At 36.5% G+C, this 16,651-nt stretch overlaps 1 protein-coding gene across 1 annotated transcript; it reads right to left on the bottom strand.

Annotated features, from left to right (window-relative positions):
• Nucleotides 1-5,147: 5,147 nt before the first annotated feature.
• LOC121214089 (protein PAT1 homolog) lies at nucleotides 5,148-14,893 on the bottom strand. The gene is made up of 3 exons (XM_041087837.1): nucleotides 14,888-14,893; nucleotides 11,510-13,239; nucleotides 5,148-5,463 (listed from the first exon to the last, which is right to left on the bottom strand). The coding sequence occupies exons 1-3, from the start codon at nucleotides 14,891-14,893 to the stop codon at nucleotides 5,148-5,150; spliced, it is 2,052 nt and encodes a 683-aa protein (XP_040943771.1).
• Between the last annotated feature and the right edge of the window lie 1,758 nt (nucleotides 14,894-16,651).

Below are 16,651 nucleotides of genomic sequence, written 5' to 3' on the forward strand. Positions count from 1 at the left end.
GTGCAGCCATAGGGAAATGTATTCCCCTGAACCGAACTCGGTCTGTATGAGCCTATAATGGGTGAAGATCGAGGAATCTGCTGGTTCAGGTACCTTGACTTTAGATCCAAACCGCATGTAAAAGACCTTAGGAGCCCACCTTAGGTAGAACTACTCCAAACCCTTAGTGGTTTCCCGACTAGGTATTCTTTTGTTCGCTTGTAGTTTGTACTAACCCGTTTTGTTTTGCTTTGACTATGATTGCATTAGATTTGCATCTTAGGAAAGAGATGTTGATTCGAGTCCGATTAATAAATTAGAAAGCTTGTCATGGAATATGGATTTCATAGTAAGTGATTCTAAGCCCCGTTTTTAATGTTATTTACGTTTTTTGGAGTCCCGGTAACTTGATTTAGCTATTTCTAGTAATAATTTAACCTAGGATTTATATTTGGAAAAATACTCATAGGTGAAATGTGTTTATTTTGATGTTTTATGGTAAAATATGAAGCTAGAAATTATGTTAAACAACTTTTGCTAAGCGATTTTAAGTGAAAACGAGTAAAACGACATAATCGGTAAAAATACCTAATGTTCATAAGTAAGTGTTAGAGTGAGAATTTGATGTTGCCATAGAAGGGAAAATGTTCAGTATGTCATAGAACATATGAATAAGAGATGAAGTTTAATTTCCGAGCTTTGGGGAAAAAGTGTAAATATGCAAAAGTTTAGGGGTAAAAACCTAATTTTGCCAAAGTATATTTTTGGACTGGAATGAATAGTGTGAACGTTGTATAAGTTAAATGTATTGTTATAAATCAAGAAAGACGAGAAATTGAAATTGATCGATAAAAAGAAAAGTGAGAAAAAGAGAAAAGTTCCCAAATGAACCTTCGGAATAAAAAGGGATACGAATGAAGTGACAGAAATGATCACATGTGTGGCACGGACTGTGTGTAGGCCACTATGTAAAAGTGAAAGTGATGGTCACGTGTGTAGTACTATGTGCAGGGTACTACGTGTACCGGAATGATGGGTCGCATGTGTAGTACTATGTGCAGGGTACTATGCGTACCGGATAGTTTCGATCACGTGTGTAGTACTATGTGCAAGCTACTTCGTGTATCGGATGGTAATGGTCACATGTGTAGTACTATGTGCAGGCTACTATGTGAACCGAACATCATTGATTAATAAGGTGGTTGCTATGTGCTGAATCCACCAAGTATCTGTTATTATTCCGAAGTGTTCATCGGGAAATTGACTAAGTGTAATTGAATAATGAATATAGGTGTGGAATTGAATTGAATATCAACTTAGAAATGGAAAAGTGAATTTTGAATTGAATGGTGATTGGAAGTGAAAAAGTGAAATTATGAAAGAGTACATTTAGCAACAAAACAGTTTAGACAGCAACAGTTGTGTGATTTTGAAAAATCACCAAAAATGGTGGAAATTGAATTAGAGGATAAATAATATATTAAATTGAATCTGAATGAGTCTATTTTCACATAAAATAAACAGAGAAAGCAAAAGAGTCAGATTGAGTTCGGAATCCCCTGTTCTGACTTTGGAAAATTGTTAAAAATTGTACAAAAATAAATACAGAATAAAATTGATATTTTTAGAATCCTCAGTGAGTCTATTTTCAGGAGAAACAAACAAGAATAATATTCTCATTCTATACAATGAGATAATTAATTTTTAGTGAAGAGAGGTCAGAACTGTCGAGCAGTGAAATAGGGAAACTTTAAAGAATAAACTGTACTATTTGGATAAACAAAAAATTCTTAAAATTTTATGGTAATAAGATATGTGAATATAGTTTTGGGGAAAATTAACGGTTCTTAATTTGGAGCTCTGTAGCTCTGGATAAAAATAATTTAGTGACTCTGACTCGGAGAGACAGTTTTAAGTATACATGTAAGTGAATAGTGAAACTATAGAAAATGTTATTTCTAATGGTGTTATGTACATTAAGGATGTGGAATGGAGAGGAGGAGGAGGAAAATTGGAAGAACATATGAATGATTTGTATATAATTGGCCATATGCTCGATTATAATCGATAAACGATTGAAAAGAAATGATGTTTATAATTGTGCATTATTAGTTATGGTTAAAGTTCATGTGAGAAAATAAAGTTTCATAGTATGTATATGTGGTATACTTGGTATATGATTTGGTAGGTAGCAATGTCAGAAAAGGTTTATGAATTAACTCATGTTGGTAAGTTTGATACATGAATAAATGTGGTGATTATCCATGCTTATAATGCTTATGCAACATGTTTATTTGGTTAACATGTTTGATGTACATGCTTAGGCTTTGGTCAAGTTGTGGCTGAATTATGCCACGTTAAACTTATAAGTTATGCATTGAAATGGTAAGTGCCTAAATGGAAATATGCTTGTGATCATGACAGGGTGGTAAGGTTTAAATTATGTAATCTCTAGTGAAATAATTTATCATGTGGTTAGTTCCAAAAAGGATTATGTTTAAATGCACTAGCTTGCGACTATGGTTGAATGATATATTTATGTCTTGTGTGTTACGCATAGGAAACGGGAGTGGAAAGGAAACGAAATACTAAGTTCATGCTTGAAGTGTAAAATAACGCAAAAAGGGGACGTTAAGTTAAACGATAAATATGTATTAGTATTGAACTTAATGAAATTGAACTATACATGAATTAAATGGAAATTGCGAATGATATGATTTGAATTAAATGGATTATTGTGATATTGAAATGTATATTGGATTGAGAAATTGAATTGAATCGTGAACATGAGAATCGTGAATTAAATGAAATGGAAATGAAGTATTGGATTGCATGAGTATGTATTGGGTCTCAGAAGCCCTATTTGTTACAAATATAGTATTTTGAAGTTATAACGTGAAGATTTATAAAAGCATGTTAGAAATTTGAAGAGTTTAAATTTGAATGAAATTTTATAACTCGGTTTAACATGTTTATAAGTGTATGTGTTCTAGTAATGCCTCGTACCCTATTTCAGTGTCGAATACGGGTAAGGGGTGTTACAAAGGTACATTTTGCATCCACACGGTCAGACACACAGGCGTGTGACTAGACCGTGTGAGAGACATAACCTGACCACACGGGCGTGTGAACCCTACAGCTTTGAAATTTTTTAATCTTTTACGAAAAATTCTCTGAGTCTCCGAATTAGTCCCGATTTGTTTCTAACACGTATTTTGGGACTTGGGGGCTCAAATAAGGGACATTATGTATGAATTTAATTGGTTTTTGACCTGAATGTTATATGATATCAATGTATAAATTTAAGTCTGTTTGATCGGTAATTTTCAGTAATGCTCCGAAACCCTATTCCGACAACGAATTTGAGTTAGGGGTGTTACAATTTAACGGTGTTATGGTGTATAAAGCAGTGGCAAATAATAAGTAAAGGGAAGATACTAAAGCTAGTAAAACAGAGCAACTAATAGTTTTTCTGATAATCTCTTCCCAGAACTTGGAATTATTTGGGATCTTAATTTATTTTTCCAGCTTTTTTCTTTTTCTTAAAAAAGGATGATAAGATGTAATAGTGTTTCATAACAGCTTCTATGCATTTAACAATATACTAACGATAAGTCCACTATGTTTACTGTTGTTTCATTGCTTAATAGTGAGATTTCAATTTTTAACACACTAAAATGGCGTGCTTCACTTAAACACCATTAATCACACATAATGTTCCACATAGGGCTTCGCTTTATGACGTAACTCTTATCGACTTTGATGGCAGATAAATGTACAAATTAATTACTTTTAGTTTTTAGAAATAAAATTGTAAATATTAAAACCCTTCTTCATAATTTCTCGTTTTGATCAGAGTTGTATTGGCTCAAATCCATAGTAAATTTACAATTACACTTACACATGTAAAAACATGAAAACTCAATCTAATTAACACAAATCTAAATTCAAGTCCTATCTCAACTTAATTTGAACATAAATAACCAATAAGTTGAAACTCCTCCAACTCAAACCGAAGATTTAAGAACTGTTTCAAACTTAAAATAACTCAAACACGCATACTAATCCATAATGTTTTGAACCCAACCTAAACAACTTGACTAGTAAATCCGAGTATCTCAATCCCAAAATAACTTTAACTTAAAACTAACCCAAATTAAAAACTATCTCAAACCCTAATCCAAAATTACTCAAAAAATTTATTATTTGATGCAAATTGATTCTATGCAAAACCAACTCAGATCGATACATACTTTAATGCACTACTCGTGAACGTTATCACTTTGCTTTTGGTTACTGCATTCTGTCCCTAAACTTTTGTTTTTATTGTTAGTTGCTTCACTTTAATTTTGAATTCGAAAATGAAATTTTATAATAAAATCTTTGGAACATTAAAAAAAAGCTATAAAGAAGGATTAGACTTTGTACCAACACCAATATCAAAATGCAGCATTAATATATAAACAGTCTTTTCTTTAATAAAATGAGAGGGGGGGTAGAAGGATTACAAACAATAAATTCGCAGGATCAAAACAAAAGCTTCAAGGTCACCATTATGAGAGCTAAACTGACCATTTTAGCTCAGCAGGCAAAACTATGATACTCATACTTCCCTCCTGTAAAGCTACAACCAACAACATCAATCTGCATTGCCTATTAATCGGTGTCTTCCACATTGCACGGTGACGACTATTCCGAGAGAGACATCCATCCCGCATTTGGGAAATAATACTCAAGACACGGGATATCTGTATTGAACCCTGTACATGCTAACCAACTAACATCCCCATACCACAAATTTCACAACAGAGCATCAAAATAAGCTCCAATCTATATGGTAAGGACCCAAGGAAAGAAAAAATTTCTAGCAAGTTTCTATCATGATACACATAGGCCCACTTCAATGTTTTTTCATAATAATAAAAAAGGCATAAAAACACAAGTAATAAAACTAAAATCTCAAAGGAAATTGACCTTTACTTTAAAAAGTATCTTTGGAACTTCACCTAAACCATTGTCTGTGCTCCATTATAGACATATCATGTAAAACGGTATGGCTAATTGAATTCCTTTCAGCACATGGCATTCACTTGCGCCATTGTGTACTTCACAAAGTCGCCGTCTTGGACACGTTTGGATTTTAACTTCTCCTAGGTACTGCTTATCTATCATGACTGCCCTACAAGCATAGGCCGTTGAGAGAGATCCAAAAGCTGCTTTTTCTGCTGGTCATTAAGGTGGGGTAAACATGCATGTAAGAGATCAACCGGCATTTCTCTTTTAATAGCTTTGGCTGAATCTGATTCATCAATTGCCATATTTGGTTTGGCCTGCATTCGCAAGGACTGCATCACAGTGTCGTATTTGTTTATGCAATACTTGGTAAGAAGGTTAAAGAATTCATCAAACGAGGCCTTCCAAAGGGACAGATTAGTCGTATTATAATTGCCCGCAGCACTAGAATCAGTCATGAGCTTTGTTGCCCTATCAAGAACAGACTTAAGAATAAAAGATGTGTTGGAACATTGGCAGCAGCAAAAGAAGAGAACAGAGAGAACAGAACAATGAAACTAGATACAAGAAAAATTTTACTTGCTCGCAAATGTGCAGCAAGGGAGCATATGGCTGATAGCTCATTCAACTCATTCATTCAACTAGAAAAACAATATATTTATAGTCAAATACATCACCAAATACTACCTACTACCACTAATCATACTTTGAAACAAGTAAAACTTAACTTGCACACAAGCTGATTATGTCAATCAGCACCTAAAAACATCAAAACAATACCAACTTAGTTCATTTTCAACTTAGTAGCTTAACAAAGTAACTAAACAACCTTGTTATTACAGTAAGCATACGTACTGCAGCATGTTTACAAGCTGCATGCACTTAACCTAAAATATAACAGCAGCATGGTTGGCCAATTTTCAACAAGATGCTCCATCTCCAGCAGGACTTCCAAGGGGACGAAGCGGGCTGCTCAGAGGAACAAACCACAGATGCAAGACATGTTGGGAAGAAACCGAACAACCGAAACAAAGCGAAAGCACAACCGGTGTTCTTTCTCTCCTTATAACTCCTGTAAAAATTATGGCAAGCACAATAGCACAAGATATGTTCTCTAGCAACCTTAATCAACCACAAATCAACTAATGCAACCACAACAAAAATAAATAGAGACACCGATATTTTTACGTGGAAAACCCCTCTAAATTAAAGGTAAAAACCACGGGACTTTAGAGTCCGATAAAGAGCTCCACTATCATCAAATGTTCAACTACAAGATCACAATATCAAGCCTACAACAAGCATTCAACTCCGACAAGGCTAACAACATGTAATCTTTAGCAAAAGAGAGAAAAATGAGAGAACATCACCAAAAACGTAGCTGCTGAAAATGGGTATTTCCGACGCTACAAGACTCGGATGAAAAATCCGACCGTACAAAGTCAAGAACACCTTATCGCCTAGCTGCTGTCCAAAAATCAGCTCAATCGAACCACGGATGAACCTTCGATCGAAGAGTTGATCACTGCTGCACCAAACTTGAAAAACTGAAATTTTCTTCTCTCTTTCTCTCTGTTTTAATTTGAGATTTTTTTTTTTTTTGCTCTCTACCAAATTTTCTGCCCAATACCCGTTAATAAGCCAAAAAATTAGCTTTTGACAAAACCAAAAGAAAAAGGAAGGCAAAACATTTGTGCCAGAAAATATGGGTTTCCCACATAGTGGGACCCATACCCAACAAATCTCCCCCTCCAACTATGTGGGGAATGCCTCCATGCCGGAGGTCAAACAACATGCTTCAAACTTTCCTCTTGGTAAGGCCTTCGTCAACATATCAGCACCATTATCATTAGTGTGTATCTTCTCAAGCTCTAACAGCTTAGCTTCAAGAACATCTCGTATCCAATGGTACCTCACATCAATATGCTTAGATCTAGCATGAAAAGTTGAGTTCTTACCAAGATGAATAGCACTCTGGCTATCACAGTACAGGACATACTTCTCCTGAGTAAAACCAAGCTCATGCACAAACTTCTTCATCCAAAGCATCTCCTTACACGCTTCGGTTGCTGCAATGAACTCTGATTCGGTGGTGGACAATGCAACACACTTTTGCAGTCTCGATTGCCATGCCACAGCTCCCCCTGCATAAGTGATTAAGTAACCTGAAGTAGATCTCCTCGAGTCAATGTCTCCGGCCATGTCTGAATCTGTATACCCAACAAGAACAGGTTTCTCATTGCCGAAACAAAGTTTCATGTTGGAAGTGCCACGAAGATATCTCATAATCCACTTCACTGCATTCCAATGCTCTCTGCCTGGATTAGAAAGAAACCGACTAACTGTACCAACGGCATAAGCCAAGTCTGGTCTCGTGCAAACCATTGCGTACATCAAACTACCCACGGCTGAAGAGTAAGGAATTTTTTGCATCTCTTCCTTCTCCTTTTCTGTGGAAGGACTATGCTTAACACTCAATCTAAAGTGCATAGCAAAGGGAGTATTCACCGCTTTAGCTTTGTCCATACTAAACCTTTGAAGTACTTTCTCAATGTACCTCTCTTGTGATAACCATAATTTCTTGGCCTTTCTATCACGTGTCAGTCTTATGCCAAGAATTTGCTTTGCTGGCCCCAAATCCTTCATTGCAAAGGATTTACTCAACTCTTGTTTCAACTTCTCAATTCTAGAAGCATTCTGACCAACAATAAGCATATCATCAACATAGAGCAAAAGAATAATAAAATCATCACCAGAGAATCTCTTAACAAACACACAATGATCAGAAGTAGTCTTCTTGTAGCCTTGCTCCCCCATAACAGACTCAAACTTCTTGTACCATTGCCTTGGAGCTTGCTTCAAACCTTACAAGCTCTTCTTCAATCTGCACACATAGTCCTCTTTCCCTTGTGCAACAAAACCCTCTGGCTGCTCCATGTAAAGCTCTTCTTCCAAGTCACCATGAAGAAAAGCAGTTTTCACATCCATTTGTTCAACCTCTAGGTCATAACAAGCTGCCAAACTCAGTATAGTTCTGATAGAGGACATCTTCACAACCGGAGAAAATATTTCTTCAAAATCAACCCCCTTTTTCTGAGTATAACCCTTGACGACCAATCTAGCTTTGTATCGTGGAGATGAAGACTTCTCTTCTTGCTTCAACCTGTAAACCCATTGATTCTTCAAAGCTCTTTTGTCCTTAGGCAGTTTCACCAATTCAAAAGTATGGTTCTCATGCAATGATTGAAGTTCGCCTTTCATCGCTTCAACCCACTGATCTTTGCATTCACTCTCCATAGCCTCTTCATAACATTCAGGTTCTCCCCCGTCAGTCAAAAGAACATATTCATCAGGAGAATACCTGACAGAAGATCGTCGATCTCTGGAAGACCTTCGAAGTGGAACTGCTGGTGGAGCTATAGGTGCTTGTTGTTGATCATTCACAACATCATCCATGGGAGTATCAAAGTCACCTATAGTCTGATGGTCACCACTAACATCACCATGCACATCATCCTGGATAGGATCTGGTGAAGAGTCTAGGGGAACCGGATTCACATCGATCAAGTCACCACTACCTTGTGAATCCACTTTCTCCGTCTTATCAATGTCATCAATGGTCTGATCCTCAATGAAGACAACATCTCTGCTTCTCACGAGTTTCTTCTGAACTGGATCATAGAGTCTATAACCAAACTCACCATCTAGACCATAACCAATAAAAATGCATTGTCGAGCCTTGGCATCCAACTTGGATCTTTCATCCTTTGGAACATGAACAAATGCTTTACAACCGAACACACGTAGGTGATCATATGACACGTCTTTACCAAACCAAACTCTATCTGGCACATCACCTTTCAAAGGAACACTAGGAGACAGATTTATCACATGTGTCACTGTATTCAAAGCTTCAGCCCAAAACGATCTTGGTAACTTTGCATCTGACAACAAACATCTGACTCTCTCAATCAATGTTCGGTTCATTCTTTCAGCTAACCCATTTAACTGTGGAGTCTTTGGTGGTGTTCTCTGATGTCTGATTCCCTGTCGCAGACAATACTCATGAAACGACCCTGTGTACTCGCCACCATTATCAGTACGAATGCACTTCAACTTCTTCCCAGTTTCCCTTTCAACTGATGCTTGAAACTGTTTAAACACCTCAAAGACTTGATTTTTAGACTTCAAAGTGTAAACCCATAGCTTTCTTGAACAATCATCAATGAAAGTCACAAAGTAAAGTGCACCACCATGTGATCTTACTTTTATCGGACCACAAACATCTGAATGGACCAACTCTAGCAACTCTGATTTCCTATGAGGAGGATGGCTTCTAAATGAAACTCTTTTCTGCTTTCCTGCTAGACAATGAGCACAATTCTTCAGTGTAGCATTCTTTAAACCCGAAAGTTGATTCTTCTTCGCTAAACAGCTAAGCCCCTTCTCACTCATGTGACTGAGTCGTTTATGCCACAACTCAGTTGAGTTGTCATTCAGTGTCACATTCACCGTCTCTCGAGAAGTCAAAGCTTGCATCAAGTACAAATTTGAGTTCTTCTTTCCTCGAGCCACAACTAAGGAGCCTTTAGTCAGCTTCCACTGCCCTTCACTGAAGGTGTTACAGAATCCCTCATCATCAAGCTTTCCTGCAGAAATCAAATTCAAACGGACATCCGGTGCATGTCTGACATCCTTGAGAGTTAACTTTGTTCCATTGTTACTTACCAAGCTAACATCTCCCATACCAATAACCGAAACCAAACCATCATTACCCATCTTCAATACCCCAAAATCACCAAGAGTATAAGATGTGAAGAATTCCTTCCTCGACGTGACATGAAGTGATGCACCAGTATCAATCACCCAACTAGTCTCGTCGCATGCTAGGTTGACCAAATTCTGATCACAAATAACTAACAAATCTTCACGAGTAACAGTAGCAACACGCTCGGATTTTTCATCGTCATTCCGGTCGTGTTTATCACCACCACCTTTGTTCTCTTTCTTCCACTTGAAGCAATATTTCTTGATATGACCTTTCTTACCACAATGATGACACTCAAGATTCTTGTATCTCGATCTTGACTTGCTTCGGCTTTTATCTCTACCCTTTCCATCTTTGTCTCTGTTTCTCCCCCTGTTCTCGATAACCAACACCTCGGACTGTGATGTAGAACCCTGAGATCTTCTTCTAACCTCTTCATTCAACACACCACTCTTAGCCAAATTCAAAGTAATAATACCCTGTGGGGCAGAATTAATGAGTGAGACTCGAAAGGTCTCCCAAGAGTCTGGTAGAGTAGCAAGCAACCAAAGTCCTAAAATCTCGTCATCAAATTTGACACCCATACCAAGCAACTGATTCATCATACTCTGAAATTCACTAACATGGTCAGCTATAGACATTCCTTCTTTATATTTCAGCGCCATCATTTTCTTCAGCAAAAATAACTTGTTATTGCCCGACCTCGAAGCATACAAGCTTTCAAGCTTCTCCCACAATGTTCGAGCATGTGTCTCCTGATCAATGTGATTGTAAACATTTTCTTCAACAAATTGCCGAATAAAGCCACACACTTGTTGATGCTCAAATTCCCATTCTTCATCACTTTTCGAATCGGGTTTTTGAGTAGTAAAGACCGGAAGATGCAAAGCCTTCACAAACAACAAGTCCTTCATTTTATTCCGCCAAAGTTGATAATTTGTGCCATTCAACATAATCATCTTGCTCGTATTAATTTCCATAATTATCTGACAAAATAACCAAGCTCTGGTACCAGTTTGTTGGGAAGAAACCGAACAACCGAAACAAAGCGAAAGCACAACCGGTGTTCTTTCTCTCCTTATAACTCCTGTAAAAATTATGGCAAGCACAATAGCACAAGATATGTTCTCTAGCAACCTTAATCAACCACAAATCAACTAATGCAACCACAACAAAAATAAATAGAGACACCGATATTTTTACGTGGAAAACCCCTCTAAATTAAAGGTAAAAACCACAGGACTTTAGAGTCCGATAAAGAGCTCCACTATCATCAAATGTTCAACTACAAGATCACAATATCAAGCCTACAACAAGCATTCAACTCCGACAAGGCTAACAACATGTAATCTTTAGCAAAAGAGAGAAAAATGAGAGAACATCACCAAAAACGTAGCTGCTGAAAATGGGTATTTCCGACGCTACAAGACTCGGATGAAAAATCCGACCGTACAAAGTCAAGAACACCTTATCGCCTAGCTGCTGTCCAAAAATCAGCTCAATCGAACCACGGATGAACCTTCGATCGAAGAGTTGATCACTGCTGCACCAAACTTGAAAAACTGAAATTTTCTTCTCTCTTTCTCTCTGTTTTAATTTGAGTTTTTTTTTTTTTTTGCTCTCTACCAAATTTTCTGCCCAATACCCGTTAATAAGCCAAAAAATTGGCTTTTGACAAAACCAAAAGAAAAAGGAAGGCAAAACATTTGTGCCAGAAAATATGGGTTTCCCACATAGTGGGACCCATACCCAACAAGACAGACACCAAGTGCACGAAGATCCATTCTATGAACACAAGAGGAAACAACCCTTGCAAGGTTAATAGTGATTTCATCTTCTCCTGGATCAAAGGGAAGGCCTCCGAACAAGAACCTTAAATAACGGAAAATGGACATGCAGACAATGCGCATACGCTCACCACCTGGAGGAAGAAGCTGAAGGAACCGTGCAAGAAGCTTCCGGCCTTTGGGGAGGGAAACTATCCTTAAAAACACAAGATCATCCTTCTGAGCAAGCTCATCTGTGTTACCACTCTTGCCAAGTGGGTCAACCAACTGAAGCAATGCACCAAGCCCTTCCAACAAAACCTGTCGTCTTTGTCTCATCTGAGCTCCACCATCCTGCAACTGATTAAACTGTAAAAACCTATCAATATCGTCTACATCAAGAAGGCATAGACCATCCTCTATAGTAACTCTAGCAGCAAGCATAGGTTCCTCCTCCAGCGGAATATCAGACGCTTTCTGATCATTGTTGGTGACAGCAGATGAATTTGGAGGGTCAACTTCAAGAAGAGGGCGAGGCCTGCAAATTGAAGAGAAAGGAAGCCTCCCAAGAGCATCAACCTGGAGAAAAGCATGAGGCTCAGTATTCGCACGTGCTCGGGGAGGAAGATCCCTAAGATGAGTTGGACAAAAATGATGTCTCAACTTCGCCCTAGCAGATTTTCTTCCAAGACAATCCTGGTGGTAATAATCATCCACGTAGGGGTCGTTACTGTGGGTTGCAACAAGCTGCATTCTAAGAATGCCCTCAATCTCATCGGTTGACATGTATTTGGATGTAAACTGAGGCCATCCACAATCACTCTTCAGCGCCCCACTATCAAAGCCTCGTAGACTCTGCCTACCTTTCTGAGCTGATTTGGCTCTTTGATCTCTCAGATCACCAATACCAAGTATAGCTTCAACCTTGTTCATTACAGGTGGGGACGGAGAAAGATGAGGATTAAATTGTTGTGACTGAATCCCAGAAAAGTGGCTAAATGAAGGCTGAACAGGATGCTGCAGTCTCTGCTGGTGCGACTGCAGCTGTGGCATTAACTGTGGTGGAATCAAACCATTTTGACGAGTTAACTGTTGTTGCAACATATTGTTCAAAACACTGGAATTATCTCCATACAGTTTTGGCTGGCTCCCCCATTTACTTGACGGCTGACTACTGACAGACAGACCAGGAGCAAATTGAGGCATATTCCCACGATAATTTGGCCCATGGTGTAAGCCTGGCAGTTGAAGCTGAGAATTTGGGAGGCCAGAGAGGTTGGGTGAAGATGCCATCTGTGGTCCACCAGCCATATAAGGAATATTTAGGTGTCCAGAATGTTGGTTTGGTGACGCCTGAGGAGATCTGCCATCGGGGGGAGGGTAAGAAATATAAGAAGATTTTGGAACTAAAATTGGTTCACTAGAGAAATGTTGGTGGTACTGTTGTTGTTGTTGTAGTTGCTGCTGCTGCTCAGGGTACGAGGATGTCCTGTAGAGATGCTTTGCATCCAAATTGGCCAATGGTTGTGAAGACCAGCGTTTGTCATCAGGAATACTTTCAGTTTCAAGAGGCTGCTGATCAAGCCAGTGAGGAAATTCCTCCCCATGTGTCCATTCGGCAGCAGATGAACCTTCAACAACATAATGATAAATGTCAATATTGGTATGTTGATCTGCGTAATTGGTCCCTTCACTGTGATGATGTAGGATTTTCTAAGTGTTTAAATCTCTTAGTATTCTCAAATTTGTAGATAGATTTAATCTTGATCATTTATATAATTTAAATTGTACCGTTAGATCTAGGAAAGTTTAATTATAAATAGAGATCTTCCCTTCCATTTGTAAATAATCTTTACAGTAATTGATATTATTGAGAGCATTTACTCAAATCCTTAGATGTGCTATTACTTTTTTGTGGTTTTTTTGTTCAATCGCTACTTCTTTGCTTTTGAGTTTGCTTCTGCTAACTTCGGTACCTTAGAGAATTTTCTTTATAAGTTATCGTCTAAGGCCACAGATTTGCTAGAGTTAGTTTTAGCCATATTGCACTTTCAAATAGAGAACACATATTCAAATCTGAGATACGAATTGACCAAAAATGATAAAATGGACATAGAAAATACCCGATTTGTTCACAAATTATTCAGGCCCATTGTTTATTTATATAAAAAAAATGATTGTCATTATCAAGCCAAGACTCAAATAACTTAGAAACTTAATTAATTTGATGACTCTAAAATTCGAGTTCAATTTATAAGACTCTATTTGTTTCACTAAAAATGATTTCCGAAAAATAATTTCTGGAAAATGACTTACTTTTCTAGAAAAGCTAATTTTTTCTGGTGTTTGGAAGATTTCCTGAAAATATTTCATAAAAGCTGTTTTCAATAAAACAAACATATATTTGAGATTTTGTTATCTTTTCATTATTTAATTAAATTTATTTCATAAATTTTATTTATATTTTAATTAATCATGTTTTAGTTTTAATCAATCTTAATTTATTTAATTAAGCTTAATTGTTAATTTCATACATTAGGGAATATAAATTTATAGATATAAATTTATGTTTAATTAAGTTGAAAGTGGTAAATATTTATTTTGAATATTATTTGGATGAGTAAGTTGAAAAATAATTTAATTTAATAAAAATGGAAGTAAGGTCTAAATTGTAAAATTTGTAATTTTTTGAATTCTAAGGATTTGAGTAGTAAAATCTGAAACATTGATGTAGTAACTAAATTATATGATTATGAAATATGAAAATTTGGAAAGTTGAGCATAAAATAGTAAAGTTTGAAACTATAGGGGTTAAATTGTAAAAATTTCAAAACTTGAGTTTTAGGACTAATTTACATTATTTGAGAATTTGCAATTCTAAAAAATAGAATATGAAAGTTTAACTGTTCAAAAATTAAGTACTAATTTTTGGAAATTTTGACAATTTTAATTGTAAGGACTAAATCATAAAATCTGGAAATTTTAGAAAATTGATTGTTTTACAAAACTGTACAAAACGGGATTTAGAACTAAATTGTAGAATAAGAAAATCTATTTTTGAAGAATTAAATTGTAGAATAGTAAAAATTTGGATTTTAGAGACTAAATCGTAAAAAAATATAAAATTAGAATGTAAGAGATTGTTTTCTTCAACAATGAAGAGAGCTTCCCCTTTGTCTTTTTTTTTTTGTTTCTTCAAAAATAAAGACAATGAACATAACCTTATCAATTTAAAAAATATCTTACGGGAAAAAAATTGATAAGATATTTTTCTTAAAAAAATCTTGATTTTATCTTTTTTTTGGAGAATTGTTTCATTTGATAATTCATTTTCGATCAAACAAAATGTAACACCCCTTACCCGCATTCCTGATCGGAACAGAGTATGAGGTATTACTAAATTTTTAAAAAAATTTCGACAGCATTTCTGCTTATTTTTGCTTAAACCTCCTGCAAGTTTTCAACACAATTCAATATTCCAACCAAGTTCAGTTGTACAAACATACACAATTTAACCATTAATAAACACTACATTTTAAATCGAACCATAACATATATTTACATGGTGACGCCCTATTACATAAGTCGTCTATACATGCCATAATTTCCAGAATACTAGTAGCCAAAATACCCAAACGTGGATGATAGTGTAGATGATTGTCTGACTCCGTCCAAATTCCGAGTTGATGGAAATCACTATAATCAAGGGAAAAATAAAAACGAGTAAGCATATAGCTTAGTAAGTAAACATATGACAAATAAATAATTTCCCACATGACTACACCATAGTATAAATTTATTCACAAAAAAATTTCATTATTTCTGTAATTTCCAGCAAGCTGGTTTTCTGCGTCATGACCACTAATTTATTTTTATTCGGAGCTACATGGCTTCAAATTGAATTCTGTAAATTTTTCATGAAACTAGACCCATATATCTTTCTATTTCAGAATTTTTGATCGAGCCAATTAGTACAGTTTATTATTTAAATCTTCCCCTGTTTCACTGCCCAATAGTCCTGACCTCCCCTTACAAAATTTCACATAACTCTCTGTACAAGTTTCAAAAAATGTTCTCGTTTGTTTCTATTAAAAATAGACTCAAAAAGGAATCCAGTCATATAGATTTCAAGCCATAATTATTTTTTTAAAATTTTTGGTGATTTTCCAAAGTTGGAATAGGAGATTTCGAAATCAATCCAGCCCTGTCTCAGTAAAATTCAAATATCTCCAAAAATACAACTCTTTTGCTTACTATATTTCTTTCATATGAAAATAGACTCATTCAGCTTCAATTTCATATATTATTTAACCTCTAATTCATTTTCCACCATTTATGGTGATTTTTCAAAGTTGCCCAACTGCTATCATTCAAAACAGTTGGCATTCAAATTGTCTCTTTTTGTGTTTTTTATTTTCCTCCCATCTTATACATGGGTTGATTAATTATCAAACCCAATATTCCTCCCATAAACTTGTCCACCACATATATGAATATTTACCTTCCCAATTTACTCGTTGAACACTCGGAATGTTAACCGTTATCGGTGGATTCCGCACTTAGCAACCACCAATGAATCGAGGAATCAGCACACAGCAACCCCTTGGGGGAATCAGCACTTAGCAACCCCCTTCACATTTCAGATGCAGTGGAATCAGCACTTAGCAACCACCAAATGAGTCGGGGAGTCAGCACTTAGCAACCCCTTGGGGGAATCAGCACTTAGCAACCCCCTTTCACATTTAAAATACGGTGGGATCAGCACTTAGCAACCACCAATAGGTAGGGGAATCAGCACTTAGCAACCCCTCGGGGGAATCAGCACTTAGCAACCCCCTTTCACATTTAAAATATGGTGGGATCAGCACTTAGCAACCACCAATAGGTAGGGGAATCAGCACACAGCAACCCCTTTATATGCAATATGCTCCGGCCTATTCCGAGTGTTCAACCAAAAACCGTGTTTTGCAACCCCTTACCACCTTTCTCGATTTAACAACATTTTTGGAATCTTGCCAAACATTTATTTTATATTCAAATACATCTCAACACATATCAAATAATACCAAAATAATACATTAAGTCACGTGTTTACTTACCTCGGTGCAAAATATCGTAATTTTGC

Source organism: Gossypium hirsutum, chromosome D01 (assembly GCF_007990345.1).
Source record: "Gossypium hirsutum isolate 1008001.06 chromosome D01, Gossypium_hirsutum_v2.1, whole genome shotgun sequence".
Classification (NCBI taxonomy): Eukaryota; Viridiplantae; Streptophyta; class Magnoliopsida; order Malvales; family Malvaceae; genus Gossypium; species Gossypium hirsutum.